Source organism: Acaromyces ingoldii (assembly GCF_003144295.1).
Source record: "Acaromyces ingoldii strain MCA 4198 unplaced genomic scaffold FA10scaffold_2, whole genome shotgun sequence".
NCBI classification, from domain to species: Eukaryota; Fungi; Basidiomycota; class Exobasidiomycetes; order Exobasidiales; family Cryptobasidiaceae; genus Acaromyces; species Acaromyces ingoldii.
This window is the reverse complement of record NW_020290248.1, coordinates 525,417-551,265: the sequence shown is the minus strand read 5'-3', so window position 1 is coordinate 551,265 and position 25,849 is coordinate 525,417. Positions and strand designations below refer to the sequence as shown.

General features: G+C 56.0%; 11 protein-coding genes across 11 annotated transcripts; 6 read left to right on the top strand and 5 right to left on the bottom strand.

The window, feature by feature from the left end:
• Window positions 1-386: 386 nt before the first annotated feature.
• FA10DRAFT_64578 (hypothetical protein) lies at window positions 387-1,285 on the top strand. Its single transcript, XM_025525622.1, has one exon. The coding sequence runs from the start codon at window positions 430-432 to the stop codon at window positions 1,237-1,239; it is 810 nt and encodes a 269-aa protein (XP_025378504.1). The 5' UTR covers window positions 387-429; the 3' UTR covers window positions 1,240-1,285.
• A 162-nt stretch (window positions 1,286-1,447) lies between these two features.
• FA10DRAFT_228667 (kinase-like protein) lies at window positions 1,448-4,199 on the bottom strand (the record flags this gene model as incomplete). Its single annotated transcript, XM_025518758.1, has 2 exons — window positions 1,448-3,908; window positions 3,991-4,199. 2 exons carry the CDS (start codon window positions 4,197-4,199, stop codon window positions 1,448-1,450), a joined length of 2,670 nt encoding a protein of 889 aa, XP_025378503.1.
• A 571-nt stretch (window positions 4,200-4,770) lies between these two features.
• On the top strand, window positions 4,771-6,309 carry FA10DRAFT_238760 (hypothetical protein). Its single transcript, XM_025519149.1, has 3 exons — window positions 4,771-5,253; window positions 5,342-5,615; window positions 5,679-6,309. Exons 1-3 carry the CDS (start codon window positions 4,855-4,857, stop codon window positions 6,215-6,217), a joined length of 1,212 nt encoding a protein of 403 aa, XP_025378502.1. The 5' UTR covers window positions 4,771-4,854; the 3' UTR covers window positions 6,218-6,309.
• FA10DRAFT_265173 (hypothetical protein) lies at window positions 6,297-7,039 on the bottom strand. Its single transcript, XM_025520953.1, has one exon. It carries the CDS (start codon window positions 6,986-6,988, stop codon window positions 6,332-6,334), a length of 657 nt encoding a protein of 218 aa, XP_025378501.1. The 5' UTR covers window positions 6,989-7,039; the 3' UTR covers window positions 6,297-6,331.
• Window positions 7,040-7,734: 695 nt separating this feature from the next.
• On the top strand, window positions 7,735-8,652 carry FA10DRAFT_64559 (hypothetical protein). The gene is made up of 2 exons (XM_025525621.1): window positions 7,735-8,321; window positions 8,390-8,652. The coding sequence occupies exons 1-2, from the start codon at window positions 7,841-7,843 to the stop codon at window positions 8,539-8,541; spliced, it is 633 nt and encodes a 210-aa protein (XP_025378500.1). The 5' UTR covers window positions 7,735-7,840; the 3' UTR covers window positions 8,542-8,652.
• Window positions 8,653-8,953: 301 nt separating this feature from the next.
• Window positions 8,954-10,887, top strand: FA10DRAFT_265171 (enolase). The gene is made up of 8 exons (XM_025520952.1): window positions 8,954-9,038; window positions 9,110-9,115; window positions 9,192-9,240; window positions 9,309-9,646; window positions 9,712-9,819; window positions 9,890-10,165; window positions 10,226-10,702; window positions 10,789-10,887. Exons 1-8 carry the CDS (start codon window positions 9,009-9,011, stop codon window positions 10,831-10,833), a joined length of 1,329 nt encoding a protein of 442 aa, XP_025378499.1. The 5' UTR covers window positions 8,954-9,008; the 3' UTR covers window positions 10,834-10,887.
• A 2,807-nt stretch (window positions 10,888-13,694) lies between these two features.
• On the top strand, window positions 13,695-14,592 carry FA10DRAFT_64483 (hypothetical protein). The gene has a single exon (XM_025525620.1). It carries the CDS (start codon window positions 13,825-13,827, stop codon window positions 14,512-14,514), a length of 690 nt encoding a protein of 229 aa, XP_025378498.1. The 5' UTR covers window positions 13,695-13,824; the 3' UTR covers window positions 14,515-14,592.
• Window positions 14,327-16,016, bottom strand: FA10DRAFT_265169 (hypothetical protein). Its single transcript, XM_025520951.1, has 2 exons — window positions 15,811-16,016; window positions 14,327-15,734 (listed from the first exon to the last, which is right to left on the bottom strand). Exons 1-2 carry the CDS (start codon window positions 15,936-15,938, stop codon window positions 14,672-14,674), a joined length of 1,191 nt encoding a protein of 396 aa, XP_025378497.1. The 5' UTR covers window positions 15,939-16,016; the 3' UTR covers window positions 14,327-14,671.
• Window positions 16,017-16,094: 78 nt separating this feature from the next.
• On the bottom strand, window positions 16,095-20,298 carry FA10DRAFT_278152 (cysteine proteinase). Its single transcript, XM_025523433.1, has 2 exons — window positions 19,133-20,298; window positions 16,095-19,069 (listed from the first exon to the last, which is right to left on the bottom strand). Exons 1-2 carry the CDS (start codon window positions 19,988-19,990, stop codon window positions 16,220-16,222), a joined length of 3,708 nt encoding a protein of 1,235 aa, XP_025378496.1. The 5' UTR covers window positions 19,991-20,298; the 3' UTR covers window positions 16,095-16,219.
• Window positions 20,299-20,444: 146 nt separating this feature from the next.
• On the bottom strand, window positions 20,445-22,511 carry FA10DRAFT_299924 (hypothetical protein). Its single transcript, XM_025524772.1, has 2 exons — window positions 21,649-22,511; window positions 20,445-21,586 (listed from the first exon to the last, which is right to left on the bottom strand). The coding sequence occupies exons 1-2, from the start codon at window positions 22,253-22,255 to the stop codon at window positions 20,703-20,705; spliced, it is 1,491 nt and encodes a 496-aa protein (XP_025378495.1). The 5' UTR covers window positions 22,256-22,511; the 3' UTR covers window positions 20,445-20,702.
• A 1,246-nt stretch (window positions 22,512-23,757) lies between these two features.
• Window positions 23,758-25,637, top strand: FA10DRAFT_299923 (seven-hairpin glycosidase; the record flags this gene model as incomplete). Its single annotated transcript, XM_025524771.1, has 5 exons — window positions 23,758-23,987; window positions 24,040-24,641; window positions 24,708-25,411; window positions 25,484-25,553; window positions 25,613-25,637. Exons 1-5 carry the CDS (start codon window positions 23,916-23,918, stop codon window positions 25,635-25,637), a joined length of 1,473 nt encoding a protein of 490 aa, XP_025378494.1. The 5' UTR covers window positions 23,758-23,915.
• Between the last annotated feature and the right edge of the window lie 212 nt (window positions 25,638-25,849).

The following is a 25,849-nucleotide window of genomic DNA, read 5'->3' as shown; positions in this document are numbered from 1 at the left end:
TTAAATCCACAGACCCACCCGCAAGATGTGTCTCAAAACGATGTCCATGGGCATGTAGGCGGTGATCATCACCACCAAGCGCCAGGAGCTTTTGGCTTGCAAAAAGATCAGAAATACGACCACAGCCAGCTCTACCAACAGCACAGCCGAGCTCAATCTGGCGCCCAAGGTCGTCCAGCAGACCCGTACAATCCCAAGATCGAGCAAACTCGCTCGCAAGTTGAATCCCAGCTTCACCCAATTTATCCACTCGGAGTTGAGGGACAAGATCCGCACCTTTTTGCGCCTTTTTCATTGGACTCTGACTTGCCTCGCGAACGCCTACACTCTCAGAAAGACGATCATGGGACGATGCAAGCCGAGCATCATGGGAGTGGCAGAAAGAGAAAGGGCAAGGAAAAGGAAGCAGGAGAAGGCAGGGGAAGAGGGATGGGAAAGGGCAAGAAACAGAGTCCTGCTCAAAGGCAAACCTCGTCGTTTACGTCATCTAGAGACCCGCACGACGAACCAGCTTTGGCGGCCAATTCTCTCATGGCTTCAAGTGGATCGACTTCCGGGCCTCACCAAACCTCCAACGCCATCGACATCGACTTTCTGATCAAGAAACGTTTTGAATTCTTGCGACAGTACGATACCTCTCAGCGCAAACAGCTCGGCCTTCCGCGATCGAGGCATAACGCTCTCTCACGTTTGTACGCAAAGGATCACAATCTTTCGCGGAACTGGGAACCCTTGCAGCCAAGAACGCAAGATGAGTTCGAGCAAAAGCGCAACAATGCCAGGCTGCTGATTGACTATGCCCGTGAATTGTTGAAGAGTCGTAATCATGCGCCAAGGGTGATGAAATTGTGCCAGAAGGTGATAACTGCAGCGGACAAGGCCGACGAAAGACCCAAACCAAAGCCAGCCAAGTGGTATGATCTTGCCGCCAGTGCGCGAAGAACGCAAGCTTTGCCCAACGTAAACGAACTCAACAGGATGGAGGAGATCCTATATGGAGGCGCAGTAACAAAGCAGCCTACTTCGAAAGAAGAGAGCGACGAGAGACTGAGATTCTCTGGCAAGATCTTCGACTTCGCACTAGCAACCCTGAAGAACGACAGTCATCTCAAGTTGGAAAATGCCCGAGGAGAATTGTTGACGATCTGCAGCAATATCGTAATGCGACGGGTCGAACTCCTACAAGGTAAGCGCACAAGAGGAGCGGAACGCTCACCAAAAAAGGAAGCATATCGATAATGTGAGACATCGTCTTCAGCGAGCTCGCTCACACGCCTCTGCTAGAGAGTAATCTGCCCACTATGCTCTCTGCTAATCTCTCTGTCAATAAATTTTTTCGAATTGTGCACCATGGCACAGTGTATCGAAGAAAAGCAGGACAGGCATGTTTGGCCCTCTCGAGGACCCTATCCTAGACAAGCGTGACTGCCCCTCTCTTGCATGACGGTCAAATGACTCCGAGGGTAGTAAGCTCAGCCCTGAAAAGTTCGACTCTGCCAAGAGTGTATCGAAGATTGTCAAAGCTCTCCGCCGAGCCCGCGACAATATTCTCGATTTCCTTTGGCAGGGAAGAGGACTCCTTACCCAGCATGCCGCTCTTGACCTGCTCCGTCGCGACCTTGATGACGCCCTCGATCATTTCTTTCGCAAATGTAATGCCCCAAAGGGCCCAGCAGGCGTGGCACGCCGGGCTCCAGACCTCGACTTCCCGTTCGAGTCGATCAATCTCTCGCTCGATGCTCGCTTCGAGCTGGACCAGCGACGAAGGACCCTTGTTTGCGCCGCCAAAGACGTTGGTGGGCGACGCACTGCTTCGGTGAGGCGTGATGCGTGGAGAGGGGGCGGGAGAGTGGAATGTGATTCCCGTGGCCTTGATTTTGCCACGGTTCTGGCCGCCAAGTACGCATGTGGGCGATGTGGTCGGATCGTCGGCTAGCGTCGAATTCCGTCTTGGCGTCGCTTCGATGCTGGTGGATTTGACCACAGGGGATAGGGGGGCAAAGGCTGGAGGTGGCAGCGCGAGTTCGTCGGCAGGCGGCAGGTTCGGAGAGTCGAGGATGGCGGAGCTGCCCCCGCTGGCGCTCTTTGGTGCTTTACCTCGCATTCGAATCAGCCTGCCTTGCTCGACGTAGGCTCTCAGCCATCTCCGCTGCTGGTGGCGTGAAGGGTATGGCTCAATGTACGGCGACCAGCATTCGCTCTGGGAATGGTAGTCAAAGCGCCACTCGTGAAAGGCATTGGCAATGTCGTAGGCCCTCGGGTTGGGAGAGCAGTACTCAAAGTCAATCACGACCAGACGCTCGTACGGCGCAGTCCTTGCTGGCCGGGACCGCGAGCGCGACGATTCGTTGGACCCTCGTCGAGAGTCGCGCGATGAGTCTCTTCCATTCCGAGGCATGCCCATGCCAGCGTCTTCGGAGGTTTTGATGAGGAGCAAGTTGCTGTACTGCGTGTCGCCGTGGGCCAGAACCCTGCGGCTCACGCCATTGATGCGCTCCCACCGTCGGACAAAGCGCTTGAATGCGTCCATCTGCTCAAGAAGGCGCGGAAAGTCGATGGCTTGGACGGCCAGCAGCGTGTCACGGAGACTCGTCATCGTCGGTCCCAGGTCCTTTGAATGCACCCTGTCAGCTGGTGGCGCCGAGGGAAAGGCTGTAAAGGGAGGGCCCTTTGGGTCCGTGCCAAGGGCATGGGAGCAGGCCGCGATACCCTCGGGCGAGCGGGCAAATTCGTCGACCAGAGCAATGACTTTGCCGGCCTCCCTTGCCCATCGCTTCGTTCGTCTCCACACACCAGGGTATGGTGCTCGACTGCGGCTGTTCCTGCGGGCAGCGGAGGGCGTATTGAATGTGTAGGGCGAATCGCTGCCTGCTCCGCCGCGCCTGGCTACCGACACTGCCTCACTGTAGCTTGAAGAGGTGAGGGCGGGCGACGACATTAGGTTGTCAAAGCTTCCAGAGGCGATGCTCCCTCCATCTTGCGAATTGTACGACGTAGCAAGCGAGTCAAACGAGGCAACAGAATTGTTCCTGTGCGTGGGTGAGAATCCGCGGATGGCCATGGCCCGGGCCTCTGCTGCCTCGGTTCCTGTCGCTTTCAAAGAGGTATCTGGCGTCAGTCCTGGTGCAGCGCCGTCCGTCGGCGTCATCGGTGCTGGGCTCTCTCGAATGTTGCCGGCAGCACCCTTGGCGTCCTTTGCGCCAAAGTACCCGCTCCCACCTGCTACCTGTTGTTGCTGCTGAAGCTGCTGTTGCTGCTGCTGCATGATGCTCTTTGTTATCCTTGCCGATGGCCGGTGGCTTCTCGCAAAGAGGTGGTTCTCGATGCCCCTGCCAAAGCCGCGATCGCTGGGAGCTCGAAGATCTCCTTGCTCCAAGACAGTCCTCATCGTGTCCAGGGGTACCTCGTGCAGCTGTCTCATCCTCCTGGCCACCCATTGCGACCTGCCCTCGTGGCCGCGGACAAGCAAGCTGCCGTCATCGACGATTGTCTCGCTGCGGTCACCGAGGTCGCGGATGCCCTCCTTGCCGATGGGCTCGGCATCAAAGTAGGTTTCGACGCGACCATTTGCAAACGTGCCGAGGATGTGAGGCCCAATCTCGTAGAGGCTCGAGAGGGTGTGGAGGATGAGGAGCTCGGCCCTTCGCGAGAGGAGCACTTCGGTGCCAGAGCCATAGACACGCAGGAGGACGGTGTCGGGGACGCGCGCCTGGACACCCTCGGCAACCTTGTAGGAGACAAAGAAGACTGCGTTGCTGAATGCGCCGCTGATCCGTCGAAGGTGCACCTGGTCGCACGAGAGAGGCAGTAATGAAGCGTCGGCCGTGTCATCGGACCACGTCTGCAGCTTGAGCTCCCGCGTGAACATGTCGAGGACTTTTATTCGAAACTGCCTCGTTGTTGCTTCTCTGTAATGCCGTATGCCTCGTCTTAGCCAAGAGACACTTGTGTGGCGATCTCAGGAAGTAGAAGCAGCCACCTGCTACTCACCGAACGTCGAGCCGCCACCCCCTGGCCGCTGGTACGCCATTGGCATGCATATCCTCCTCGTCCTCGTCTTCGACATCAAAGCCACTCGCACCATTCTCCTCCTCGTCTTCCTCCAGGACCAGCTCCGTCGACCGAGCATCGCCGCCAACCTGTCCTCGAGCATCGTTGTCGATCTGCTGCTGCCGTGCAAGCGAGCCGAGCGAATGCATCCGAGAGCCGGGCACTGGTGTTGAGGTACCACTGACGGGCGACAGCGTCTTTGAGACGGGTGTATTGGGGTCGATCTGCACGCTGGGTCGCTGTTGAAGCCCCCGGCCAGAGGGTGTGGCGGACGAGCCAGGGGTGGGGAACCCCCAGTCATCGAGGCAGAGGGAGCCGAGCTCATCAAATTCCGAGTCCGTCGTCGACGAGGATGTGGCCGAATAGGCCGAAAGGCAGGGCGAGGGAGAGGGACTGGGACCGTCATTGCCGTTGTCCTGCGATGCCATGTCGCGGAAAACGCTCCTGGGCGGTGCACAAGCAGTCAGTCGCTGCCAAGGGTCGTCGAGAGCCGAGAAAGGGACTGTAGCTAGCGAACAATGTTTCTTTCGCTTGGCTGGGGATATTCCGGTCTCTGAGTTTTCAACCAACCTTGTCTGTTGTATGTGCGTGCGCGCGCGCGCTCGCTCGCGTACGCTCGCAGCCACCTTTTTTCTTTGGCTCACGTTGTGTTAGCCTCGGAATCGGAACAAGCAAGGAGAAAAAAATAAAAATAAAAATAAAAAAAGCCCGCCTAGCCATCTTCCACCGATTTTTAGAGCCTTTGGGAGCACAGGAGGAAGCCAACCTTGGTAGCGCTCGCACTCTGTCTGACAGCTGCCGAGTATGCCCTTTGGCCAGCTCGTCATTGGCTCGCCGGGGTCGGGCAAGACGACGTACTGCCATGGCCTGCACCAGTTCCTCGGCGCGCTAGGCAGGCCAGTCAGCATCGTCAATCTGGACCCGGCCAACGGCAGGAACCTGCCCTACCCATGTGCCATTGACATATCCGAGCTCATCACCGTGTCCGACGTCATGGCAGAGCTGCAGCTCGGGCCCAATGGAGCCATGCTCTACTGTATCGAGTATCTCGAAGAGAATCTGGACTGGCTCGAGGCGCGACTAGATGCACTGGGCGACGAGGCCTACGTCGCCTTTGACCTGCCAGGCCAGGTGGAGCTCAGCACCAACCATGGCAGCCTCAAGCGGATCGTCGAGAGACTGCAAAAGAAGCGAGACTGGCGGGTGGGTGACTTGATTCCGCGCGCTACTGAGCTCCCCAAGCTGTGCTTCTGTGCTTCCAGACACTGACGGCGACAGAGATGCCCAACAGCTCGTAGCGGTGCACCTCATTGATGCGTCGCACATCACCGATGCTTCACGCTACATCTCCCTGGTTCTGCTCTCGCTCAGGGCCATGCTCATGCTCGAGCTTCCCCATGTAAATGTACTGAGCAAGGTGGATCTTCTTGGAGAGGCTGCGGGGGCCAAGAGAGATAGAGAGGACGGAGAAGAGGACGGAGAAGAAGACGAAGAAGGTGACGATCCAGGCGCAGATGACGAAGGTTCTGAGACCTCGTCAATACGAGCAGCCAAGAGCGGCCTCGGTGAGCTCTCGCCCCTGACTTTGCTTGGCACTCAAGCTGAAATGTTGTCGCCCCTGATGGCAGCATTCAATCTCGACTACTATACCGAGGTCCAAGATCTCTCGTATCTCCTCGGCCATCTCAACGCAACGATGGGCCCGCGTCGGAGCGCCAAGTTTTCGCAGCTCAACGAGCGCATCTGCGAGCTTGTCGAAGACTTTGGTCTCGTCTCGTTTGAGACGCTCGCCGTCGAGGACAAGCGCAGCATGCTGCGTCTCATGCGCGTCCTCGACAAGGCCGTCGGCTACGTCTATGTCCGCTCGGGCAGCGATGGTGCACAAGAGAGGGAGCTACCTGACGCAGACGATGCAGAGATGGCCGCCTACGAGCCAGGCAGCTTCGTCGGCACCACGGGCTCGCGCAGGGGCACGGCCGCCTCGGCTGCCTCACTCTTTACCGTCGCCGACACGGGCGAGCCCGTCGGCTGGGGCTCGGCGGCCGACGTGCAGGAACGCTGGGTCGACCACCAGGACGCATGGGAGGCCTACGAGGCCAAGGAGCGACAGGAGCTCGAGAAGCTTTGGCGAGACAACGAGATCAAGGAGAGAAAGGCACCGGCGTGACTTCACACCCGGGCCAGATAGGCAGAGACAGCGAAAAAGCACACGAACACACACCACACTGTATCACTAAATGCACTGAGTCGCAAAATGGGATTGATTGTTGTTGTACACTTGTCACAGCTCGGCCATCTCGGCATTGATCTCGGTCATGACCTCTGCGATCTCCTGCCGCGTCTGACGCACCGTCGCCTCGCTCGCCTGGATGTCGGCGTCGAGGTCGCGCGCCTCGAGCCTGGCCCGGCGCTTGTTCTGGTCGCGCTCCACAATAGAGCGCAGCACTGTGTTTTCGAGCGCCTGCACCTTGCCCACGAGGTCCGCCAGGTCTGACCTGCTCAGCGCCGTACGCAGCTCCGTCTCGACGGTCCTGACTGCATGGGAGCAGTCGAGGAGGCCCGACGTCACCAGCGAGAGGATCTTGGCCATCAGCTCGTCCGAGATGGGAAGCGGGCCCTCGTCGTAGTGGCTGCTGCTCCCATGCCCGCACCCACGTCCACTTCCTTGGCTCTGGCCGCTTGTTCTTGCTGCTTCTGAGGATGGGGGTGGCCCTGTTCGAATCTCGCCCGCGTCGTTGGAGGAGGCCTGCTGGAGGCGAGGCGTCGAGTCGTCGTAGTGCCGCATCGCCTCATCGTACTCTTGCCAGTGCGCCACGCGCCGCTCCTGCGCCTCCTTGAACGCCTGCAGCGCCTCGAGAGCCGTCGAAGGGCCAGCAGTTGCAGCCGAACTCTCTGCGCTTCTCGCCCCGTGCGACGTGCCGTTTGCCTCTGCCGCCATTGTCGCCCTGACTTTGCCGCTTTTACTTCTATGCGAGCATTGAAGCCAGACTGTTCCCCCCAGAAAAAATCTCCTCCACCGTAGTACAGATCGCACGCGCGTTGCTTTTGAGTTCCGGGTCCCGAGAAGTCAGCGAAACGGGACAGGGAGTACTAAGAACGTCATAAAGGAATGGTCTTTCGGGCAGCTTTGCAGGACGCCTCTATGCAGGCATCTCGTCCAGAGAGCTGTGACGCATAATGTCGCTGCACACCACAGCGGCAATCTAAGGAGCTCCTTCGGTCGAAGGGAGCTTCTGGGCCGAGTTTAGAGGCGCCGTGAGCAACGGCATGCGCCAGGTTCACAGGGCGGCGTTACGGTCCTTGCATCGGCCATTATCTGACCTCTACGGTCAATGAGACGGCTATTTTTTTCCTCTATCTCTTTCTCAGATGTTGTTGCGTTCAGAGCGCCTCCTCGGCCTTGGTGGCACCTGCTTATCGCAGGCTATGTCTTGCATAATAGCGGGCGCTCTCGCGGCGTCGAGAGGAGTAGATGGGGCGTGGCGAGACGGAGAAGAGTGGGGATGACAAGCATTTGCCGAGCTCAGGAACACATACTCTGATAGCCCCCCCCCCCAAAGACCTGCCCCACTCGGCATGCTCTTCTGGTCACGCCTTCTTCTCGTGTCCTGGAGGAAGTAAAGGCACAGATTGAGAGATAGCTGGCAAAGTGGTCGAATGGCAGGAGTGTTGTGTATAAAAAGGTGGCTCTTTCGCGGCCATCAGACCGTTCCCATCCAGTAACAGGCAGACACAAAGAAAATACATCACTCTGCACGCAGCATCAGACCCGCATTGAGCGATCACGAACATGATTAAGCCTATCAAAACCTTCCACCTTTGGCTGGCTTTCGCCTTGTATGTTGCCCACCTCGCAGTAGCGCGCCCAGCCGCCCAAGAAACCTCACACCTCCTTTCGGCAACGAGCAACTTAGCATTTGTCCGTCGTGAAGTAGTGGAAGCCCATCAGCAATGCCGCGACAATGCTGAGAAGGTCTTCAAGGATGCCCTGAACGCCAAAGGCATGTCTTTTGTGACTTTCTTGGGCAAAGCCAAGACGAACGGCGAAGATCATGCCTGCAGGTTCCTTTTCGGTCATGGAGAGTGCAATGCCAACATGGAGACCTACTTTTCACAAAATGGAGACCTGGCCACGTCCGTCCTGAAGCGGGGAGTCGAAGCGCACGATGGAAGCTCTGAAAGCACGACGGAACAGGTGTGCGGATCTTGCAAGAATGAAGGGCACCGAGCGGAGCTCGTCAATACGATGCAGAGCCAAGACAAGCTTGAGAGCAAGTGTCCACGATCATGACTTCCTCACCCTGTTGCTGATCGCTTCGCTCGGTCCCCCTTCTTGCAGAGCGCAACGGTGGACTATGCAGCTGCTTGAAAAAGCTCTGCTCCAAGTGCTGCAAGTGCTGCGAATGTTTTCTCAATTGCTTGAGCGGGGGCGAATTGGAGAGAACCAAGGTAAAGGAGTCGGCAGAGATGCAGATGGCAACGACGGTCTGAGAAGCTCGCCCTTTCTTTTCTCCATGTTCGCCACCTCATCTCTCCAGCTGTACACTCTCAAACATCTCACCTCGCTTTCTCAATCTTCGTCATGATCTATCTTCACTTTCCTCTCTGGGGACTCGTCGCTGATGGCTGATGGCACACGCACATGTTTCCGACTTGTGTGTCCGTTACTGCGCTATGTTGCCGGTCTCTGCTGCTGCTGGTACCAATGTCTGTCATCCCTTGAAGCAGTTCGCGGCCACAGCCGGCCTCGTCTCGAGAATTGAACGGGAGCGACCACAGGTGGAGTGAGCTACGTATTTTTCACGTGGACCACGTTTCCCGTGTGCAACCGAGCGACCCAAGGAGGGACGTGCGATTTTGTTGAGCGCCGCCAAAACTGTTGACTCTTCTTCAGTTCCTCCGTATCTTCACATCAAATCTTCCTTCCTCCTCCTCCTCGCACAAGCATAGACAACGTCATGTCTGTTCAAAAGATCCTTGCCCGCCAGGTGTGTTACGGTGTCTCTAGAAGGGATTGGACTGTCTTGCTGATCCCCTTTGCTGGCTTCTTCTCCGACAGATCTTCGTGAGCACAGACCCGACATTCTCACCCCTGCTCGAGGCGCATGTGCATCTGACTCTCTTTCTATCCGTCACTTCAGGACTCCCGTGGAAACCCCACTGTCGAGGTTGACCTCTGGACTGAGAAGGGTGAGTGTAGGGCTGAGCACTTTGAAGGGAGAGAGGCAGTCTTGTTGAATGTAAGTTGGTCTGCACAGGCCTCTTCCGTGCTGCCGTTCCCAGCGGAGCCTCGACCGGTATCCACGAGGCTCACGAGCTGAGGGATGGAGACAAGAGCTCTTACCTCGGCAAGGGTGTCACCAAGGCTGTTGCCAATGTCAACGACGTCATCGCCCCTGAGCTCATCAAGGCCGGCCTCAAGGTCACCGACCAGAAGGCCATCGATGACTTCCTCATCAAGCTCGACGGAACTCCCAACAAGTCCAAGCTCGGTGCCAATGCCATCCTCGGTGTCTCCATTGCAGTGGCCAAGGCCGGCGCTGAGGAGAACGGTGTTGCGCTCTACAAGCACATTGCTGGCCTCGCTGGTGTCAAGGTGCGTTTGTATGCGCTTCGACTGCGCGAAGACTTTGTTGATGCTGACCATTCTTCACATTGCAGCCCCCCTACATCCTCCCCGCCCCTGCCATGAACGTCATCAACGGTGGCTCGCACGCCGGCAACAAGCTCGCTCCTCAGGAGTTCATGATTGTCCCCACCGGCGCAAAGGTGATTTCCCTGTTTAGACGCCTTGCTGCTCTTTGGGAGATCGGCGCTGACTCATCACTTTTTCTTGCAGTCCTTCACCGAGGCCATGAAGGTCGGCACTGAGGTCTACCACAACCTCAAGAAGGTCATCCAGGCTCGTTCGGGCATCGACGCTACCAACGTTGGTGACGAGGGCGGTTTCGCTCCTCCCCTCGAGGGCGCCGACGAGGCCCTGGAGATCCTCACCGAGGCCATCGAGAAGGCCGGATACACTGGTCAGGTCCACATCTCGCTTGACGTTGCCAGCTCGGAGTTCTACAAGGAGGGCAAGTACGACCTCAACTTCAAGGACGAGAAGAACCCCCACGTGAGTCTGCTCTTATCTCTGACGCTTAAGGGCGCGCCGAACTGACATCAGGACACAAAGCTCATCACCGGAAAGGAGCTCGCTGACCTCTACATCGGATGGATCAAGAAGTACCCCATCACCTCGATCGAGGACCCCTTCGACCAGGACGACTGGGAGGCCTGGTCGTACTTTACGGCCAACAGCGGCGTCACCGTCATTGGCGATGACCTGACTGTCACGAACCCCCTGCGTATCAAGACGGCTATCGAGAAGAAGGCCTGCAACGGTCTTCTGCTCAAGATCAACCAGATTGGTACAATCTCGGAGTCGATCCAGGCTGCTCAGCTCTCGCAGAGCGACAACTGGTCGGTCATGTGCTCGCACCGCAGTGGTGAGACCGAGGACGTCACCATTGCCGACCTGACCGTCGGCCTGGCTACGGGCATCATCAAGACGGGCGCTCCTTGCCGCAGCGAGCGTGTTGCCAAGTACAACGCCCTGCTCCGCATCGAGTCGCTCGAGAAGGACTGCAAGTACGCTGGCATTGCTGGTTTCGTGAGTATCTGAAGCCTTCTTGCGAGGTTCACATGCCGATCTGCCTCTCCTCTTCTGCTGACACGCCTGTCTTTCTCTTCTTTCAGACTCAGGGCGACAAGGCCCCCGAGGTTCTCTCGTGGGGCAAGTAATGTGAATGAGGTGACCTTCGGCGAGGCGATAGATGCAACGCCGAGCGCGTGCCAGAAATAACAAAAAATTCCCAAGTCTGACCCCGTTGTTTTTGCTTTCTTTTGGCGTGGACCTTGCGTGTGCGCCAGAGATGACCGCTGTGCGCGCCCCGTGGGCTGCACTGCAGACCGAGTAAACAGAGCAGGCTGATTCTCAAGCTGAGCAGTAAAAGAGAGTCCCCCTCCCGCGATTCGTCACCCTCACCAACATGTCGAGACCTCCTCATTTCTCAAGAGCTGAACCGTATCCTTCTACATATGGTAGACGTCGGCCGGCGGCGGGCTCCACGCCGCGCCCCAATCATCACCGACGAGAATCGACTGGCGCGCCGCCTCCGTACTCCGACCTGGATGGGCGTCGAAGTTATCCAGGCTTGTCCTTCCCACGATCTTTTGCGCCAGCATCTCCTCCATCCACCGCTACCGCCTCTTCGATGTCGAGAACCGATCGCTCTCGGGCTGAGGGCGGAGACAGAAGCACTGCTTCTGCTGCTCCTCGCGTTTCTCACCGCTCCCAATCCGCTTCGCGGTGGGACAAGGGCCCGCATGACTCGCCAGTGCCTTTGCGCGATATGCCCAACACGAATCGCAACATTGGTGTCCCCTCTGATCGTCCCACGGCTGTGCTCGTTGGTGATGAAACGCTGCGACATGGTACGGAGGACAAAAGGTCTCACTTTTCGAGTTACAGCAACACAACCAGCGGAAGCAAGCGCTACAGAGACGAAGAAGTAAAAGCAGCCAACTTTGAGAGGCGACGAGATCTGATCGAGTCTACAATCTCAAACGTCCGACAGATACTGGAGACGGGACAGAAGGCCTTGGCGAAAGACGGCCCCGATCAAGAATGGAAAAACCCAGCGAAACGAATCAATATGCCGCTCACGCCTATCACAACGACGTGGGACGGAGGAGAAGGAAGGAACCGGGGTGGGATCAAGATTTGGGGGAGTGGCAGTACCTGCAAGACAGAAGGAACGTCGAGCAACGACAGGGGCCACGTACAAGTTCGCGCGAGGCAAGACGATGCCGAGACCTGCTCGATCCAGACAACTTTGACGACGCCATCACCAGAGGCTCCTTTTCGAGTCCAGACTGCAGAAGCATCGTCCAAAGAAAACATCTCTACGCCAAGGTCCTGGAGACCTTCTCTGATGTCGGCGCCCGTGGAGTTGCTCCGCCTCTGTTCGTTGTTGAGCGAAAATAGCTCCAACGCAGAAGCAAGCCCATCCAAAGGAGCGGGTTCCAGACTCGAGGCATTTCGCGATCTCAGGGACCTGTTCAAACATCTTTCAGATCTTGGAGACAAGGAGAAAGCCCTTGACCGGCTTATCGAATGCTGCAGGACGCTGCCAAAGGCTGATCACAAGGCTGTGATCGAATACACCTGGGACCTCTGCGAGGCCGAATCTCGAAAGGTAAAGGTTTTTGGGCAACCTTCTTTTACACTTCCCTTGCTCACAATCATATCTCCTGCAGGAGCGCCTCTTGGGGTACAGCCGACTCTTCAGTCTGTCCAAGAACTGCAACGACAGCGAAACGACGCACAGAAATGTGGATGTTGTGTGCCAACTCCTCGTTACCGAGTCTTCGACGGAGCGGAGCGCCCTCTTCGTGTGTCTAGAAGACCATATCTTCAGCGAACCAGCTGTCACGCTGAGTATCATCTTCGAAGATCATATGCAATTGTTTCCAAGGCAAGGCGGCTCTCGTTGGGGAGGGCCCTATCTCGAGTTCGTCAGGCAACTTTTCTGCGCCGAAGAGCGAATCAGGGACATTGATACTAACCTTCGGACGAAAATTGTCGAACGTCTACTTCAGCAATTGACGCTACCCGCAGTCGGTGCCTCAGCGGACGCGTGGGTAGCAATCATCAACGAGCTTGTCGACATTGATGCGCTCTGGCAATGTGAAGGGTCGCAAGATGTGGAATCAAGGCGAAAAATAATGAACGCTGCCTTTGCGATCTTCTTCCCCTTTCCCGCCCCACAGCTGACGATCGACGAGACCAGCCATAATCTCGACCCACAGCTGCAAAGAGCCTTTGTTCGTGGAACAATGCAGGAACGGCTCATTGATCGAAGCTTAGGCGGCGGCATAGAAATCGACCCCTCCTTCGAGGAGAAAGGGCCTGTCGACTGTCAGCATACTCTTTCCCTGGCGTGTGTGCTTGCGAATGATTCAAGAACTCCAGGCAAATTTTGGCTGCGACAGATGCTCACTCGTGGCCAGCAATTGGTAGTCTTCAAAGCGTTTGCCGAAACAACTTACTCGGACGACTTCAAGGATAGTCTTGACTGGAAACGTCTTGGAGAGAGTCTCTTGAGGGAATTGGAGGTGAGTACCCTTTCCTACAGATGAGCTCAGGCATCAACAGCTAATGTCAAACGTAGCATCCGTTCCTCGTCAGTGGCGGCTTAGGAAGGGGAATCGAAGGAAAAAGCGAGTATCGAGGCACGAGAGATGACATGGACATAGACTGGGAATTGGTCGAGGCTCTGTTGTTTGCGTCGACCACAGTCATTCCTCCCGTGAGGACAATATCACCTTTGCATGTCTAACAACAAGTACTGACATCGCTTGAGCTGCACAACAGAAGAGATTCAGAGCCTTTGGAGATGGTGGCGTTCCCGCTGACGAGTATTCCGGCAAAGAAACACATTATTGCCTCAAACGTCTTTACGATAGAAGCCAGATGGTGCTTTCGCGAATGAAAGAGAGACGACAAGAACAAGGTGCGACGCCTCTTTTGACAGAGTTGGAGTCGGTTCAGGCAAACAACGTCTACGCCGTAACGAAGGTGAGCATAAAAAGCTGTTCTGAAGAGCAAAATGCGAGGAGTTCACAGAAAAGCGATCTCAGAACTTGCTACGACCGCCGAGCTTCAGGGAAGGCATCGATATTCAGCCAAGCTGGTCATCCCCTAGTGCCTCGCTGTCAGGACCGACGGCGATGGCAATCAAGAGAAAAGTTCAAGAATCAGAGGAAGGAGAGCTGTCAAGAAAGGGCGAGGCGGAGCATTCTGCATCAAAAAGGCCAAGGCGTGATGTGCCACACCGTGAAGTTAAAAGCTTCAGTCAGAAGAACATGACCAACAGCAAGAGCGAAGAAACTTGGTCAGATGCCAAACGACTTCAAGCATCTGGACGACCCGACTTTTGCAGTGCTAAGCTGGACTATCAAACGCAACGACAGGGTGGTCTACCCAAGTACGGGCCTCCGCCGACGTCTTGGTCGTCTTCGCCACCCAGACAGTCACCTTTGCATCAAACAATTGAGCCAGCTTCCTTGCGTCTATCGAAGCCTTCTTCGGAATTTCAGGAAGCTTCATGGACTCGCACCTACACGAAAGGTTCTCCGTCGATGTCCACTTCGGACTACGGTCGTATTTCTGCTACGTCTCAGCAGCGCTACAACGAGGGAGCAAGATGGCATCATCGGCGACTTTCACCTCCATCTTTACCTCTTCACCAACGCTTGAGCCCAACGCAGCAGAGAGGCAGTCGTGAAGCGCCTGCTGATCGTGAGAATTTCTGGAAGCGCAGTGGCGGGATGACAGATGGCAGCGGTAGTCGGTCAAGGTATGGAGATGGGTCGAGCGGAAGAGAGCGTCACGAATACCGGAGAGCTCGAAGGGATTAGAGGGCCACTACATCCGTATCAGACCACAAAAGACAGTCCCCTGGGTTCGAAGGGAGTCGCGCAGGAAGCGAGAAATCACCAATAACCTTTACTTATCAGCTATATCTACGAGAAGGGCTCATAGAAATTCCTGAAGATACCTTCAAAGAAATACTGCCTAGCCATTATAGTCTGCAGCGAGCTTCAATACGTTGTCTGGTGTCTTGAGGTCCTCCGCCGTAAGATTTGGACAGTAGCCCCTCCGGAAGGATTCGGCAAAATGCTTGTCCCTCGCAAAGTCCCAATACCCTGGGCCTTCCTCAGTCTGTTGGAATGTCCAGCCATTCAAAAGGGATAGGAGGGGTGTGCTGGCGAAGGTGCCGGCGAAGATATCGCAGATATCGCCTGGTCTATCGTCTGCGCAGAAGAAGACTTTGCATCCGCACGTCGGGCAAAAGTAGCGATGCACCTCTGGGTAGGAGTCGTACCTGCTCAGTCCCGTCCGTGGATCCTGGCTTTTGTTGTCAATGGAGTCTTCCGAGGCACAGAAGACGTGCGTCGTGAGCGGACAAAAGACGAAGGCGCTCAGATCCTGGCCCGAAGCTACGCGGCAAGAGTTGCAAAGGCAAAAGTTAAACTTCCACCGGGCGCCAGCGTCTTGGCCTCGGGCGAGGCGAGCCTTGGTCTTGTCTGGTAGCGAGTCTAGCGAGGCGAACGAAGGCCGCTTCAGAACGAGGTCGACGTTGCCGCACAGGCAGCGCACCGGAAGCGAGTCTGACGCGCTCCATTCTCGGACCAAGGCCAGGTCTTTCTCCGAAGGGAGCTCGCTGGGATGCGCCGCAACTAGGTCCGAGCTTGGCGGGCCGTTCTTATACCGAGGTGCTCCATCCTGCATGAATGTAGCGGTCATACCGCCGTCGAGTGCGTAGTTGACGTAGTGGTGCACAGTGACCTTGGAGGTCGGACGACCGTCAGGCGTTGCAACAGGGTTCATGACGCCCCGTGCGAAGGACCAGATCAGGCCCAATGACTCTTGGCCGGGTTTCCTAAAGCTCTGCACAAGATGTGTTCCACAGTGCTGGCAGAACCACCTCGTCAAGTGCTCGCTGGCGCTGTGCCCGCCCAGGCCTGCGGGAGGATGCGCGAGGTCGAAGAGGTCGACGTCGGACGGTCCGAGGACATCGCAGGTGTCCATCTGAAGATTCCCACTAGCCAGGCGGCAGTCCTTACAGTGGCAAATCCTGTTGGCCGTGGTCGCCAGATGTGAGCTTCAAGGTCTGATTCTCTCTGAAAAGCGCAAGGCTGATGAACTCTCACTCTGCTGGGAGCGGGAAGCGAGCTAAGGGAACGCGCACGGCAAAGCATTGGCGCTTGCAGTGACACTGCACGCTGACTTCGAGCGCCTCCTCGTCCGCGACCTTTCCGTGTCGAGATTGCGTCGCCATGCTGTGGCCTACTGAAAGGCAAGATCCTGCTTGAGACTCTAGATATGGTGCACAGGGGAATGCGGTGACTGTGTCGCGAGAGACAAAGTGTCAAACGACATCAACATCCTATGCCGTCATTTAAGGTTGCTTTAGCGCGCTCAGCAGGAACACGATGATCGCAGGTGCGGGACAAATGCTATAATTATCAGAGAGGATGCGTGTTGTAGTGCATAGCTAGTTGTAATTTGTAGAGTAATGCCAGTCAGCAAGCGGGATAGAGTCGGAGAAAAAGAGGATAGCTACATCTGCTCATAGAAGAGCATGTAAGCTTGAGCCTTGAGAACCTCCTCGAGCGTGGCCGGTCGGACCATCGTGTCAGAAGTGTATATCCACCGCCTCTCGTCGGGCTTCCGCTCTTGTTGTTGCTGTTGCTGTTGCTGCTGCTGCTGCAACAGCCTCGGAGCTGAGCTGCTGCCATTGCTGTGAGCGTAGCTTTCACCATGGCCTTCGCTGGAGGGCGGCTCTCCAAGTGACGACTCCGAGAGGTCCCCGACTGAGTCATCGCTCGGTCTTGCTCTGGGTGATGAGGTGGAAGAAGAGCTCTTGTCTCCTCCTGCAACGGACGAGGATGCAACTGAAGAGGAGGAAGGAGCCACCTTAGGAGTCGTAGGCAGATTGCAGCGGTCTGAAAGAACGTAAGCCGTGTAGTGTCCTCCAGACATCGACCCTTGGTGGACGACGACGGCATACAACCTGTACTTCGTTTTTGGTCCGGGTGAGACACCCGAGCGATCCAGCAGCTCTTGTTGTTGCTGTGACTTTGATCCGTGTCCAAAGAAGTGGTGGCGATTGAGGGTATGGTGGTGCCCAAAAAGGTGATGATGCTTGTGGCTCTGCTTTTCACCGAGATCAGCAAGGTGCTTTGCCTCTTCCTCCAGCCTTGCCTTCTCCAGCGCCCTTGGGTCACTCGTCGGCTTGAGCCTCCCATGTCGATCGTACTCTTCTCTTGGTGGAGCCAGCCAAGGCTTGACATCGAGAAAGGCTGGGAAAGAGACGGCATCATCAATCTTCTTGAAGCTGGTTCCCGGATACCGCCCGCTACCCGTTGCTTGGAAGCGCTTAAAGTGGAAGACGAGAACTCGAGGCGTTGAGGAAATAAGGAATCGCTTCAGAGCTCGACGCTGGAGCGATTGCGTTGATCGTTTGCGACGAAGCCCATTTGAGGCGATTCCAGGAGCGGAAACAGTCGATGTGCCACTCTTGGCCCCAGCAGGAGCCGTCACCGGTCTTGAAGGAGGGTCTTGCTCCAAGAATTGGATCGAGGGCTTTGAAGTGACCCTGACTATCTCTTCGTCTGGTCCACCGTCTTCGTCACCCGATGTTGTCGAAAGGGCGCCGTCGGAGCTATTCCCGCTCGAAGAAAGGCTATTCGGTCCCAAGGTGATCCCATTCGAGCCCGCCAAGACAGGCTTGGGCGCCTTGAGTTTGGGTGCGGATGACTGAGGAAGCGCATCAGATTTCGAGCTGCCATCTTCAGGACTTTGAGGGCTTGTTGTTTGGATCTTTGGCACAGCAGTCGAGGGCGTTGAGACGTCATCCACGATCATCGTCGTACCCTCTCCGAGGTCTGACATCGAGTCTGCGTTGGAGGCTTGCGACGTCGGCCTAGAGACCAGGACTAGAGGTTCAACGACAGATCTGTTGTCATTCTTGCTTGTAGCTGACTTGGCTCGATCTTCCTGGTCGCTGCCAGACGATGTCTCGTCATCGCTGCTCTCTTCGCTCTCATCCTCGGCCTTTCCCCTGCGAAGCCTCCTTCGCACGAGTGTCTCCCTTTCGGCGGCTGTCGGAGGATTGAGACGTCGCCAGCAACGCTTGCACGCAAAGCTATTGGCGCCATCAAGGACTTCGACTGCTGTAAAGGAATTCATGGCCTTGACCAAGCCCGTTTTCGCCTGTGTCGTTTCAATGTCGTCATGATCTGAAGAGGCGGGTGCTGCTGCTGCTTTGACCACGGAGACTCGCTCCTGGTGTGAACCGGCCGAGGATGTTGGCGACATTGCTGTAGCTAGTGGGGTAGATGAACCCGACGGGGTCCCCTCGACGGCAGCTCCTGCCTGAGTTCGTCGCCCCCACAGCAAGGCAGCCGTTGCTGAGGCGGTCATCGGCTGCTGCGATGGCACTTGGGGCTGCTCAGCAAGAAGCTTGGCCAAGTAGGCGCCCTGTCGGCTCTGCTTGGTGACCCTCTTAGCACCTGTTCGATGATGAGATTTGGGCGTCTGCGGAGAAGCAGGCTCGCCTCCGGTGCCAGACATGCTGCTGGGCATCACCTCGTCGGGATGGCCCATGGGGCTTGCAGAGCGGCTCACAGGTCGGCTTCGGACGCTCACAGCTCGCAAGAGGGCTGCCGCACCTCCTCCCTGCCTTTCCCGGGATGCAGAATGAGGCTGGCTATGCCGTGGCTTTCTCCCTTCGGCTACGTCGTCGAGGCTCAAATTGTGCAGGTCGATGTCGTCTGCCATTGGAGTAGCTGCCCCATCCCGTTCTTCGTCTAAGGAGTAAGGAACATTCTTGAGCGCCTTCTTCAAGTCGTCCTTTGCCGTTCCCGACATATCGATCGAGGCACCGGCTGACTTGGGCCTAGAGATGGACCTGCCCCTCGAAAGGGACTTTACTTTCAACGTCTGAGCTTCGTGGTGATCTTCCGTCTCGCTCATAGCGCCAGAGGCTGACGTGTCGGACAGGATGCCAGCAGCAAGAGCCTCGCTTGTCGTCGCAGCTCTATTGCCCGTCGCACTCCTCGTCCCTCCCGTGGCCTTTCTCCATCGATCGGCCATGCTTCGAATTCGATCGCGCTTCCTTGCGCTTCGCAGGGCCACCTCAGCCGGCTCACCGCGCAGGGGTAAGGATATGTCGTAGAAGTCCTCGTAGGTGTGCGAGACGTGGCGACACCCTTCACAGACAACACACGAGAGGAGTTTGCCGCAGAAGAGGTTGTCCACGAACGGCACCAGCTCTTTGCTTCTGTCTGCCCCTTCCTCCAACAGAGTGGGACCCTGAGCAGCGGACAGTGAGGGCCCCTGTCGCTTCACCTTCTTTCTTCTCTTCTTGACAGTCTTCTCTGGCGGAGGCTGCATTCTTTTGATGACCTGCAGGGTGAAGAAATCAGCAAGAATAGCAGGGGTGTAGCTTTTTTTTCCTCCGACACTCACGTCGAGCTCTTCCATCCTGAGAGAGTCGAGAAGGTGTCGCAGCAGTTCGTGGCCGTCCTGCTGCCTGTACTCGCCATACTGATCGTATTTGGACGACATGATGTCCAGCAATCTCTTGGGATTGATGGGCGTTGTTTTGCGCTTTGTTGATGGAGAAGGTGCTTTGAAGGAGGCTCCCGTGTCCCAGCTGCGTTCGAGGACCTGACGAAAGGCCGTGTTAAGTGGCAAGTCCGACGACGAAGGCTGGTAGGCCACTGCTTCGTCTGCTGGCTTCTCCTGCGTGACCAGAGCAGCAGCCGAGGCGCGGAGGGACTGCTGCTGCTGTGGCTCTATCGAGGCTCGTCTGGAGGACGCCACGCTGGCTGACGCGGACAAAGGCCAGGCCCTGCCGTGCTCCTCATCGGCCAGAGCAAGAACTGGACTCCGGCTTCTCTCGAGAGCCAAACCGGTCGCTGCATTGGCGCTGAGCAGATCCTCTTGTTGTTGAAGAAGAACCTGACCCTCTGTGACACCAACTTCGCCCTCGCTGCTGGTATTTTTGCCCGATATAATGCCCTCCAGGGGCAAAGAAGAACTTGAGCTCTTCGCTACCTCCTCCAATAACTCAGGTTGGTAGAGCTCTCTCAGCGACCGGGTGGCGGACGTGGCCTGGAGAACTGAGTTGAGAAAACAGGTGTTGCCGAGGTTGACAAAGCCTGCATGGGCGGAGGCGTCCGTCGGCGCAGTCGTCGCCGACTGAGCGCCTGACTGCTGCTGATGCGACGCTGGAGCATTGGCAGACGAGGAAGATGGTGCCCCGCTGTTGCCGCCCGCATTGCCTGACAATGTCGTCGGATTGGCATGCGTCCCGCGAGCCATGGCTCAAGCGCGCCCGGAAGTGGCTGACTCGACTCGCTGCTGAACGCGACTAGCCGTGGGACCGCAGCGGGGGTTGAAGGCGCTTAGACCTAAACGTGCCCAGGGAGCGTTAGTCGTGGCCGGAGATGCATCAATCAATCGACAAGCTCCCCAGGGTGGCTGTGGTTATATCCGATCTCGCCGGTCGACGATGTTGTAGAGGAAACGTCGCTCGTCGTGACGATAAGGTGCGATGATGCGAGCGGCTGTTCGTCTGTACGTGGGGGAAAAAAGGAGCGAGGTCCTGCAATATTGTGCCTGGGTTTTCGAAGCGCCCAACTAACTCTCTTCGACTTAAGACCTTGATCTTCTTATTGGACCGAGCCCATGCGCGCGCGCAGGCAAGGGCAGCAATTTCCAATGCGTTCAACTTTCTTCCAGCTCTATCTAGTGTGGCGCTCCCTCGACATAAACTGGACAGGATATTGCAGAGGATTGAGTGAGTTTGCGAGTCTGGACACAATCAAACGTCTCAGAAAGTAATGTAGAGAGTGAATGTGTGTGTGTGTGTGTGTGTGTGTGTGTGCAGTCTAGAGTACAGGTTGATGCTTGTGGATGACAGACTCGACCATGGAAGAAAGAATGTGTGCTACGGACGATGGGAAGCGGCAAATTTGTCCCTTTGTCGGCCACGAGTGGGGGTCGAGCTTGGACTCCCGAGGGAGAGACAGCTTCAGTAGAGCTTAGAAGTCTCAGCATTACCGAGCAGATCGGGCGACTCTGGGCGGAGCCGTGCCGGTTCCGGGCTGAAAGGATATGCATCAAGAGGCGTATGGGGCGACCAAGAGTTGCTCTCCTGTACCATAGTCTCGTGCGCGGCAAAAGGCGCCTGGTCTGGCCCTGGCTCACCATTTGTGGCGATGAGGCCTGCAAAGGACGTCGAAGTCGGCTCATTTCTGCTCGTGGTCGTATTGGCGACGTGTTTGCGAGAGAGGCGGGGCCAGGCCCTTGCCACGGCTTCCTCGTCTGCTTCTTGATGGCTGTATGGCAGCGAGGGACTCTCAGAGGCCAGCTCGCCTACATGATCGCTCGATGTCAATGGAAGAATGCCTGCCACTCTCGAAGACGCAAAGATTTGGCTTTCCCGTCCCCGCGAAAAGGGGCTCTTGGCGATAATTCCTAATCCGAGAGGCCCCATAGAGCTCCTGCTCCTCCCCCTTGAGGGACTGCGATCACACTCTTCGGCAAGCTCAATGTCCTCTTCTTTCCTGAGGCCCTCGGAGTCCGATTCTGAAGGATGGCGCCTACGTCGGCCCTCGTGGAACGACAGGGGCGACGCGGTTGCGCTGTACGAGTTTGCACCATGCTGCGAATCGCGGTCTTTCCGCAACGACCGATTCTGATCCGTTCCACTCTCGCCACGGGATCCTTGTGAAGTGGCGCCAGCAACGACCACCTTGCGAGCATCGCGAAATACCTTGCCAGCCAAGATTGTTGGTACGCAGAAGACCATGGCGCTGCCGGCTAATTGAAAGGTCCATTCGCTGGCGGGGAATGACCAGTAGAGGATCAGGAAAACAACGTCGGTGATGACCTGGAGGCAGAAGAATTGGAAGCCTATCATTTGACCACATCAGCATGAGCGACAAATTGAGATCCAGGATAGACCACAGACTGACCTTGCCGAGCCAATGTCTTGGAGAGACCAGTGTTGCCAATAAAGGAACGGCCCTTGCCGGTGAAGAGACTGCGCAAACCCCCTTCGAGGAGGCGGTGCAATGTGAGGCACATGATGGCAAAGTCGAGCGCAAGAGATGTGATCTTGTAGCTGAGTGTGTAGGGCATCCGTTCCTCCCGTCTCGTGTCAAAGATGCAGAAGTTGGAGTTTGGCAGCGACATCCCGACACCGTACCAGGGCAAGACGACGATGGAGACGCCCAGAACGCAGAGCCAAGCAGAGATCAAAGGTATGACGACGCGAGCCTCCCAGTCCCAGAGGACCATGGTTCTGTGCACAAAGATGAGCGAGACGGCATTGAGGTTGAGGACGAGCACAGCATTGACGCCGGTGATGAAGCTGGCGCAATCCTTGATGGGTACCGTCATAAAGATGATGACGCAAGTGAGCAGGACAGGGGAGGTGTAGCGGCAGGTCAAATAGCTGAGCCGGGCGATGACTTTGAAGGGCTCCCTCCATCCTTTGGAAAACAGAAGCTGGACGTCAAAGGTGAAATGAGAGACAAGGTCGAAGATTGACATGCCGAGGAATGCGGCAAAGATCTGCATCAGGACGAGAATGCTTGTGCGAAGTTCGGCGGGAGGTGGTAGAAGATGACGTCGGGCCCGCCGCCCTGGGACGAGGGGAGCGACGACATTGTCGAAGGATGAGAAGAATGAGTGAAGCGATACGACTTCGCACCTCGAATGATTGTCCCCTAATAAGGCATCGTGTGGGCAGTCAAGCAGGGCTAGGTCGAGATGGAAAGGCAAGCGTGGATGGACACAGACCCAAACTCCTGGTCGAGATGCGGCGGGTTGTGACCCATCCCGGTAGTGTCTTGCCTCAATCTCTGCGGACTCAATTCTCGCTTCCGTCCTGCACCTTCTGACTTTGCGCTGTCTCATGCATGTTCCTCTGAGTTTGAAAAGCTGAGGTACCCCACAACTTGAGAACTGCAGTTGCGCAGAAATTGGCAGTGAAGTCAGGGCCGCAACAATTTACGTACGAGAGCCTGCCGTGTCCTAACACATTGCAGAGAGGCCCACACGGCATTGCGGCGGGAAGCTTGGCAGAACGAGCGAATCAATCGGAGCATTATCGGCTGGGTCTAGTCTAGGGTGGTCAGTATGTTCATTTTAGCGACGGAAAATTCACATGCCTAGGCAGCCACAAGTTCGGCCTCAGATTTGGCATGCAGGTACACCAAAAAAAAAAGTACACGACAGTTTTAATAAATGGCTAGCTATCGCTCGCTGAAGTACTGGGTAGTAAGCAGGTAATATATAATACTGCTACAATAGCAGGTAGCTGGTTAGTGCGTGGAGCCGGCCAAATTTGCTGCAACTTTGGGGCCCAATATACGTATAGCATTTGATTCCATGAAACTTGCGGACAGTTGAGTCAAGTTCACTTCAACAGCGAGAGCAAGCGGTAGCTCGAGTCTCGACCCGAGGTTGGATGAGTAGTTAGGTGAGAAGATCCAGCACATTAGCGCAGCTAGCAGTAGGTTCACTGCCACGACTACTATTCTAGACTACTACTTACTCCACTACTACACTATTGCTACTCTGAACGAGCTTGTGCAATGTCTCGATAGGACAGATGAAGTCCATAAGGCTGCGCAAGAGCTTTTCTGAATCTCCGGAGTCCGGCTCCCCCTTGCGCGCTCGACAAGATCGCGGCTGCATGCTGCTCATATAAAGATCCTTAGCCTGAGATCAGGACGCACATGCTTGGGTATGAAGAACGAAACCCATGAATTTGCATCTCCGTATACAAATGAAGCACTACTTGACTCTAGGAAGGGCCTGTGCATGCTCGTGTGACGTTCCGTGGAGATTGAACAGACATCGCACGTGTCTTCCAATCTTCTTCTCGAGGGGGGCGGCCCGCCACCTTCATTTCCATCGCGAACGGCTCCCAAAGTGGCACAAAGACCATTGATGAAGACTCCGCACGTGGGATTAACCCTTCATCTTCAGCCCATCAGGTGTCGAGCCGCTTCGGCAGGGGTAGAAATGTCACCGCTTGGCGCAATCACATCCTTTCTCCTGAAACCCATCCACGATGCTTTGTCGTGCTCTTCTTTCTCTGTTGTTGGTCTTTGCTTCTCATGTACTGGGCTCATTGAGCGAGGCGCGCTATCCCTCCGACAAGCAAAACGTGTTGAAGAGTAGCGACGGCAGCGGCGGTGCCGACATTCCCAGGCGGGATGCTGTAAAGAGCATGTTTCTAGAGACGTACCACGCATATGAGCAGTATGCCTTCGGTTACGATGTCCTCAAGCCAATCACCATGGTGAGTAGAAGATCAGTCTAGAAGACGGAACTATCTTCTCACCAGCATCCAGAACGGCTCCAACTTCGACTCTGTCTTGGCGGGCTGGGGAGGAACAATCGTCGACGCAATGAGCACAATGATTGTTATGGGGCTCGGCGACAGTGAAGAATACAAGCGCGCACTGGAACATGTCAAGAAGACCGACTTCACCTCCACCAGCGTCCACCATCCAGAGAGAGAGGCGCTGGGTGTCGTCTCTTTGTTTGAGCTCACCATTCGCTACCTTGGAGGACTCGTATCGGCCTATGAACTCAATGGCGAGCGGCCCGAAGAGCGTTTTCTCGTGGATAAGGCCATTTCGCTTGCCGACAAGCTAGCGGTGGGCTGGTACAAGCACAACCGTATCCCATTCAACTATGTCAACATCAACGAGGGCAAGCCCGATAACTTGAGCGACACGGCAAATTACGCCGAGGCTGGCACCCTCACCCTCGAGTGGTCTCGACTATCCAAATATACGGGCGACGATCGCTACCGTAACCTTTCCGAAGGCTCTGCCATAGCCTTGTCCGAAAATGAGGGCATTTTTCCCAACTTGTACGCCATGGAAATTTACCCGACCAACGAATCGACAAGCGGAGATCTTGTGACGTTTTCTGGTGGAACAGACAGGTACGCTCCCAAAGTATCGTTGACTGTTTCTTTCTGCTGATTGTCTGCTGATTGTCTGTATGTCAGTTTTTACGAGTACCTGAGCAAATACCCTTACCTCATCGGAGACCCCCAGCACCCATTTCTGGAGACTTACGGACAATCAATCAAGAGTGCCAAGCAGTATCTCGTCTCTCACCCGCAGCTCAAGCCCTTTACGTTTCTCACAAGCTATTCGGAAAAGCTCTTCAATGGAACCCGGAACAGCTTCTCGCACCTGGGCTGTTTTGCTGGCGCCAACATCGCTCTCTACGGTCGATTGAGGAGGAGCGATGAGGACACTCAGCTGGGCCTCGAGATTGCCGAGAGCTGTGCCCACATCGTAGACGCCGCGTCGACACGCCTCGAGGCCGGGGGCTGGGGCTGGCGCGACAGGAAGACGGGTCGAGCACAAGGCCATAAGTTTGTCAGCCCAGGTCAAATCCTTCACGAGGAGGACTTTGGTGTCTTTCTGACGATCGAGGATTTCAATGGCAGCCCTGAAATCCAAGAGAGCGTCCTCTATGGCTATCGCATGACAGGCGATCCTTATTGGCGTGATCTCGGCTGGGCTCTCTTTGGTGCCATGAAGACGTACCTCGACACCGGCCGAGGAATCGCAGGCATCCAGAACGTCAATGATCGGAGCTCCAAGCTTGACGACGAGACGCCTACCTACTTCTATGCCGAGATAATGAAGTATCTTTACCTTCTTTTTGATGACCCGGACCACTACTCCCTCGATGATTACGGTGAGCATACAACCATTCTGGCGATCTTTTTGCTTGCTTCTTTTCCCTAACGAGGGCATCGTCCACCTCCAGTGCTCAATACGGAAGGCCACCCCTTTAAAGTCCAGCACAACGAAGCTTTTGGCAAGGTACAAGGGAACTTGTGAGTCGCTGCGTGCCCCTTGGAGAGGCTCATACAAGCTCATTCATTTGCCTGCCCAGCCCGTACAAGCGTCTCAACCTCTGAGCCGTACCGAGACACTTTCCCACGTGATCGACAAACATGGTCGAAATTCCCTGATGCCGTCTCACGAACGCTCCTCGCACGCTTTTTGGCACGTGCTTTCCTCTTTCCTCTCTTTCATTCTCGGCGTTCTACTTAGTAGAACCCGTCCTTCTTTTGCGAGACTGCGTAAGATGAACGTTTCTACCAGCATGTAAAGGCACAAGATACTACAA

Bases quoted from the DNA above. Each gene is read 5' to 3' on its own strand.
- FA10DRAFT_265173 (XM_025520953.1), bottom strand. From the start codon at position 6,988: ATGGCGGCAGAGGCAAACGGCACGTCGCACGGGGCGAGAAGCGCAGAG.
- FA10DRAFT_265171 (XM_025520952.1), top strand. From the start codon at position 9,009: ATGTCTGTTCAAAAGATCCTTGCCCGCCAG. The intron at 9,241-9,308 runs GTGAGTGTAGGG...TGGTCTGCACAG, and splicing joins TGACCTCTGGACTGAGAAGG to GCCTCTTCCGTGCTGCCGTT. The intron at 9,647-9,711 runs GTGCGTTTGTAT...TTCACATTGCAG, and splicing joins CTGGCCTCGCTGGTGTCAAG to CCCCCCTACATCCTCCCCGC.
- FA10DRAFT_64578 (XM_025525622.1), top strand. From the start codon at position 430: ATGGGAAAGGGCAAGAAACAGAGTCCTGCTCAAAGGCAAACCTCGTCG.
- FA10DRAFT_278152 (XM_025523433.1), bottom strand. From the start codon at position 19,990: ATGGCTCGCGGGACGCATGCCAATCCGACGACATTGTCAGGCAATGCG. The intron at 19,070-19,132 runs GTGAGTGTCGGA...TTCACCCTGCAG, and splicing joins TCAGGATGGAAGAGCTCGAC to GTCATCAAAAGAATGCAGCC.
- FA10DRAFT_299924 (XM_025524772.1), bottom strand. From the start codon at position 22,255: ATGCAGATCTTTGCCGCATTCCTCGGCATGTCAATCTTCGACCTTGTC. The intron at 21,587-21,648 runs GTCAGTCTGTGG...GTCAAATGATAG, and splicing joins CAAGACATTGGCTCGGCAAG to GCTTCCAATTCTTCTGCCTC.
- FA10DRAFT_64483 (XM_025525620.1), top strand. From the start codon at position 13,825: ATGGCAATCAAGAGAAAAGTTCAAGAATCAGAGGAAGGAGAGCTGTCA.
- FA10DRAFT_64559 (XM_025525621.1), top strand. From the start codon at position 7,841: ATGATTAAGCCTATCAAAACCTTCCACCTTTGGCTGGCTTTCGCCTTG. The intron at 8,322-8,389 runs GCAAGTGTCCAC...CCCTTCTTGCAG, and splicing joins GAGCCAAGACAAGCTTGAGA to AGCGCAACGGTGGACTATGC.
- FA10DRAFT_265169 (XM_025520951.1), bottom strand. From the start codon at position 15,938: ATGGCGACGCAATCTCGACACGGAAAGGTCGCGGACGAGGAGGCGCTC. The intron at 15,735-15,810 runs GTGAGAGTTCAT...CACGGCCAACAG, and splicing joins CGCTTCCCGCTCCCAGCAGA to GATTTGCCACTGTAAGGACT.
- FA10DRAFT_238760 (XM_025519149.1), top strand. From the start codon at position 4,855: ATGCCCTTTGGCCAGCTCGTCATTGGCTCGCCGGGGTCGGGCAAGACG. The intron at 5,254-5,341 runs GTGGGTGACTTG...GATGCCCAACAG, and splicing joins AAAAGAAGCGAGACTGGCGG to CTCGTAGCGGTGCACCTCAT. The intron at 5,616-5,678 runs GTGAGCTCTCGC...CCCTGATGGCAG, and splicing joins AGCAGCCAAGAGCGGCCTCG to CATTCAATCTCGACTACTAT.